We start from the raw sequence: 5,968 nt of genomic DNA, 5'->3' as shown, positions 1-5,968 counted from the left end.
GCTTATGTTATCAGATGTATTGGGGTGCACATCCATCAGGACGATGCTTTTATATTCACAGAAGAAAGGGGAATGTTACAAAGTGATGCTACCAAACAAACAAATGACACCTGTTACTCTTTGAGGTACCACTGGTCTCCTGTTTCATTTTATCATCTATTAAATTAATTGTAAGGCATGAGGCAGAGTGGAGGGGGTGTGTGAAGCAAGTGTCATCGATTTACACCAGCAAATGCAAAAGAGAATTCAAAGTGTGAAAAAGAAGAGGAGGGGAACCCCTCCAATCTACTCCTGACTTCACTTGGATGAGTGACAAGGACACATAAGCAGGGGAGATGGTGATGCAATTCTTCTCCACAGGAAGCTACTGGAAATTTCACCCCTACCACTGATCTCCTTTTTCCTTACCATCCCCCTCCACAGGTTTCTTTCTCCATCACTCTGTTGGGTCTTCTAACAACTAGTTTTTTTTTGGGGGGGGGGCATCCGGAAGAGGGTGACAGCAATCCCCAAACTCCCCTCTCCCCCTCTTTCCCCACCTGCTCTCTCTGAGAGATAAATATTATCATGAGAACGTCCTTTCCCCTCCCGGTTAACTCCTCAGGCAGCAACAGTTGGAGACAAAATAAAGCATTACCAATACCTATTTAGAACACAGAACCCGTTATTTGAAAACCAAGGCCAGATGCGGGGATGCAAAGTGGGGAAGGGAGGGCAATAAAAAGCATTTGTCACCGGGACCCGCTGGGCTGGAGCTCAGACAGGCAAAAAAATAAAAAAGGGGAGGGGGGGGTAAATGCAGCTTTAAAAGATCGCATATGGATTAACCCAAAATAAATGCAAAGTGTCCTGCCTCATGCGACGTTACGCAAGGTGCTAGATGGGGATGCAAATACTGACACTCGGGAGATTAAAAAAAGATGAAGAAACGCGAGCGCAGACATCTCCAAACCTGAAATACACTGAAATACAACCCGACCCGACCCACGGGGGTAGATCGGAGCGAATCCAAACCCTCTGGAAGGAAGCGGCCGGAGGAGAAAGGAAGGGCCGGGAAGGGGGCGAGAAGAAAGTTCTGCTTTGGGGTTTCAGAACTTGGGGAGCCGCGCGAGAGATCCCCAGGAGGGACCTGGAGCCGCCGCGTCCCGAAACGCGCCAAGCGGCCAAGAGACGGAGCCGGTCACGTCCGCGCCTCTGGGGCTCCTCGCGAGCAAGCGGCGGCGGCGACGGCGGGGGTGACTTACTAGAGGGCAAGCGCTGCGGCGGGCCGCATCCCCTGCTGTCCAGCGCCGGTCTGGGCTCGTCCGGTCTGGGCGGGAAGGCGGCTCTCGGCGGGTCCCCCCGCGCGGCCGGCCACTCTCCCCGGCGCGCCCTCCTTCCCTCGGGCCGCCCGGCTGCCGTCAGAAGCGCCTCCCGGGGCGGGGGGCGGGGGGAGAAGCCGCCTCAGGTTTGGGAGGGGGGAGGCGCCCTCGGCGGGGCATGGCCCTCGGAGGAGGCGCGGGGGCCGCCAGCTCCGGAGGCCGGCGAAGGGCTCCTCCCGCCAGCCTTCATCGCCCTCCTCGGGCGTCGTCCGTCTCCCCGGCCCAGGCGGAGGGAGGGAGGGAGGGGGCGGGCGGGACGGCGGGGTGGCTTTGAGGCGGGGTGGGCGTCCTCCCCTTGGCGCGGGGCCGCCCTCCCCTCCCCTCCCCTGGCGCCGGGGCCAGCGAGGGGTCAGGTGGCGCCGCCTCGCGCCGCTCCCGGGTCGGGAAAAGGTCGCGAGGGGTGTTTACGGGAGGGGGGTGGGGGGGTGGGGGGGCAGAGTCTTTGCTCCCGCCACTTCCCCCCTGCTCAGGTCGGCGAGGAAGGGCGGCCTCCCAGGCACTCACCTCGAGGACGCATCGCACAGACCGCCCGCGCCCTCGGAAGGTGTGGGGGGCTTGGCTCGCCCGGCCGCCCCAGGCCCGCGCGAGCCTCCCGGAGGGGCTCGAGGGGGCGCCGGCTAGCAGGAGCGGCCGCGACGCCCCCTCGGCCAGCCCCGGGCCGCCTCCGGTCCCGAGCCGCCCCGCCGCCGCCAGGCTCCCCCGCCCCCCCGGGGCCCCGCCGGCGGGCTGCCCGCTCGGCCGCTGCGCTGCCCGCTCCCCTTCCGCCGTCCCGCGGCCATCCTCGGCCCTGCCGTGGGTCTGCCCGCGCGCGGCCCGGCTCCCCGTCGACGGCCCCGCGCCCCGCCACGAGCCGGTCTGTGGGCGAGAGCGCGGACCCTGGCCCTTAAGTGGGGCGGCGTGGGTGGGAGGGGCTCGGGGAGAGGCGCAGCCCCCTCCCCCGCGAGGCAGCCGGCGGGGAGGGGGCGAGAGTTGCGAAAGGCCGGGTGGCCAGCCGGGGTTGGCCCTGTGGCGTGGGGCAGCCTCCGACCGGGGCTGGGTCGCTCTCCGTTTGCTACGTGGACCAAGGGGGGAATCGGAGACGCTACTGGACTTGTTCAAAGGGAAGGAGGCGGCTTGGTAATGTAGCGCTCTCGCACGCTTTCCGTGTTCAGCACTGGTTAGTAACCCTGTTCACACGTTACGGTGAACACGTGTACATCTGTCGGCAAGACAGGAGGAACATGTGTGCACTGTAAAGATAACATTGGGGACCAGTACCTGGATTTCTTTTTTTGGTGCCATTAAGTCACCGCTGATTTATGGCAACCCCCACGGGGTTTTCAAGGCAAGAGACGTTCAGAGGTGGTTTGTCATTGCCTGCCTCCAAGTCACAACTCTGGGGTTCCCTCCAAATACTTGCCAGGGTCGGCCCTACTTAGCTTCTGAGGTCTGACAAGATCAGGCTAGCCTGGGGCTATCCAGGTCACCTGGGTAAATGTTTAAATCACACATTCTAATGTACATGTGTTGAATATGATTACACAACATATCTAAAAAGAAAAATCAAACGTACAATGTATGTGGATTACACAAGCATTCACCATAACATGTGAACAGGGCTAGTATTGAGGGATTTTAAAGAACAGTACTAAAATCTCCCATGTTCGTTCTTGATTGGTGTCATCACCACCGTCCTGTATGGAATGGAGTCTCACTGGGGCCATTTTCACTTCATATGCACTTTCATTGAAGAAGTTATCCAGGCGCTTGTCATACTGGTGTCCTTTTCCTACAACACAGGTGCTCTGGCAGAGTGAGGGAGGTCTCTGGGCATTCTAAGGATGTAGTTAGCTAGAGGCCAGAACTAATTCTCTGATCTGCTAGAACAGGGGTCGGCAAACTCATTAGTCAAAAGAGCCAAATATCAACAGTACAACGATTGAGATTTCTTTTGAGAGCCAAATTTCTTAAACTTAAATTATATAGGTAGGTACACTGTTTATTAACTTAATAAACTTTAATTAAAGTTTTAAGTTTTAATTAAACTATAGGTACACTGAATAAAACTTGATATCATACTTAATAGTGATCTTATTTATTGATAAAAATTAAATTGTAAGTCCCTGCCATTTCCCCCTCCCCGTCCAGAGTCCTCATCTGGAGGCCTGGTCTACAGCCATAAAAGCCTATTGGTAGACCTGGCCTCCGGGTGAGTCCCATTGGGAGGCCAGGTCTACCCATTGGCTTTCTTGGCAGTAGACCTGGCCTCCGGAGGCCCATAGAAGCCAATTGGTAGACCTGGCCTCTGAAGGGGAACTTTTCCCCCTCCTCGGAGTCCAGGTCTACCGCCTAGAAAGCCAGTGGGTAGACATGGCCTCCCAGTGGGACTCAGCCGGAGGCCAGGTCTACCAAAGGAAGCCCGCCCCGCCCAACAGCTGATAGGCAGGGGGGCCAGGAACCGCTGAGCTGCCCAGCAATCGCGCAGCTAGAGGGGACGGGAGGCTTTAGCCTCCCAACCATTGAGGGAAAGGGAAAGGGGGACCCGGCCATTCTCCACGGTGGGTGGGGGGGAGAGACAGCGCGCCCGCTCACCCACTCTCTCTCTCTCTCAGGCGCGCCAGCTCCGCAGCCTGGCTGCTGGTGCTAGCGGGCGCAAGAGCAGGGGCTCTGAACCAAGTTCGGAGAGCCGCACTCAACGGGCCAAAGAACCGGATGCGGCTCTGGAGCCGCAGTTTTGAGACCCCTGTGCTAGAATACAAGCCTCCTCACCCCCATTTATACATAACACATACTTTATAACAAGACAGTTTGTTGCTTGAGCTCAGATTTCAAAGAAGGGCTCTTGTGGGGTACTGAAGAAAGCACTGGAATTACTCAGATACTCTTAGTTTAGAAAAACTAACTGCGCACTGGCTCAACATGAACAACCCAGAGATTTAGCTTTGGACACAGTAATTACATACAAGGCAAGATGATTTTCCAGAGCACCCAGCCACCCCTCCCCCATCGTGACACACACCTTGCTTTTGTGCAACACAAATCTGAATTCATCTCTTTGCTGGTCTGATTGGGTGCCTAATTTTGCAGAATACCCAAGTATATAAACTGTTTTGAGGAGGCTTCTATTGCACAGATAGCCACAGGCTTTACCACTCAATCAATAAAAGGGTCTAGTTTTAGCTTTCAGAGGGCATGTGTGATCCCTAGTGTGGTGATTTGGCTATGACACCTCATCAACTGAGTATTTAACTACCAATTCAGATCTAAGATGCTCAGAATGAGTTTTCACAACCAAGGGGAATATTATGGCCTTCACCTGTTCTTAGCCGGCAAACCATTCAATGTTTTTCCCATCAGAACTCTTCTTTTTAGACATGACTTCTGGGAAATTGGGGCACAGTGAGTTGGTTGCTATTTGTAAAGACCTCTGAGTGACCTGTTTCTCCCTGGTCCCTTCTAGCTCCCAAACACAAATCAAAGGTCAATGGATCAGGGCATTCCTTTGAAAGCAGGGCACAAAGAAGAGAACGTTCCCTTCTAGCTTTGCAATCACTTCTGTATCTTAATAAGGAAAAAATATGTCAAAAGGTACCCCAAACTGTATCTTCAAGACGTCATGGGCCAAGATTCAAAAGCTAAAAAAAAAAGCATTCTGGTTACATCAGATTGCTGCGTAATGCCCAATGCCCAATCCTTTTGATATACAACTTCCAAAAAAGTATGCATAGAAAGTTATTTCTTTTGAAACCAGGATAGTGACAGTGCCTTGGTTAGGAGGATCTGGGGCTGCCGATAAACCCGGGAGTACTGAAATGGCTGGGAACAACATACCCACAAAGAACCCCTCACATACCAAAACATAATAATCCAGTGTCTAGTAGAGGTTTTAAAAAAATATATCCATGAACAAACTTGTACTTTGCAGAACAGGACCAAGCGGTCATATCATCTCATTAAATCTATATATAGGAATTACAGACACAGGAAATATAAAAGCCTTCATTTGTGAAAAGGTTTAAAAGACACCACAAGCAGTGACCACCAGAGAGGACAGGAGTATCAAAGCAAGGTTGAAGGAGAAGAGACAAAGATGGAGTCTTCTCACCGTGCTCCATCTGCTCCTTTCTGCTCTTCAGGAACAGCTGTAGGCACTGTGGATGCCAAGAATGTCTGCCAGAAGGTTGGGCCCTGCTAATCTCTAAGGCAGGGCTATTAACACTGTTCTACAGAGCAACTGATGTTCTCAAATCTGTGATTGTGGCACAAGAAAGACCCACTGAACTGTCTGAAAACACAATGACTACAGCTACGGTGGCCTGATCTTACGCAGTGCCTAGATGGGAGACCAACTGGGAGCCATGTCTAACCTTCTCTGAGCTCCTTGGAGTAATAAATAAATAAATGGGGCTTGTCTTATTCCCAGAATTGTGGCAGAATCCTTGTTCAGAGCACAAGTAGACAAACATGTCCTAAAACTAACCTGTCCCCTGGGGCGGTATTTGCTGCAGCTTAGATGTGGTGAGAGAGGGAAAGCCAGCACCACTTCTAGTACCATGTAGTCTTGAAACATTACCTATGCTGCAGATTCCGTAGCTTGATTGAGCATCAGCCCACAGCTAGCATAAAAC

The 5,968-nt window shown here is 53.6% G+C and overlaps 1 protein-coding gene across 1 annotated transcript; it reads right to left on the bottom strand.

Moving 5' to 3' along the window:
• Positions 1-1,547: 1,547 nt before the first annotated feature.
• On the bottom strand, positions 1,548-5,455 carry LOC130476486 (translation initiation factor IF-2-like). Its single transcript, XM_056848434.1, has 3 exons — positions 5,446-5,455; positions 3,056-3,129; positions 1,548-2,450 (listed from the first exon to the last, which is right to left on the bottom strand). Exons 1-3 carry the CDS (start codon positions 5,453-5,455, stop codon positions 1,548-1,550), a joined length of 987 nt encoding a protein of 328 aa, XP_056704412.1.
• Between the last annotated feature and the right edge of the window lie 513 nt (positions 5,456-5,968).

Source organism: Euleptes europaea, chromosome 1 (genome assembly GCF_029931775.1).
Source record: "Euleptes europaea isolate rEulEur1 chromosome 1, rEulEur1.hap1, whole genome shotgun sequence".
Classification (NCBI taxonomy): Eukaryota; Metazoa; Chordata; class Lepidosauria; order Squamata; family Sphaerodactylidae; genus Euleptes; species Euleptes europaea.
The sequence above is the reverse complement of the archived record's forward strand: the minus strand, read 5'-3'. Positions and strand labels throughout refer to the sequence as shown.

What these genes read in the sequence shown, in the direction of transcription:
- LOC130476486 (XM_056848434.1), bottom strand. An exon ending in ATGAAGTGAAAATGGCCCCA is followed by an intron (nt 2,451 to 3,055) that starts GTGAGACTCCAT and finishes CCTTTGAACAAG; the next exon opens with TCCAGTAGCGTCTCCGATTC.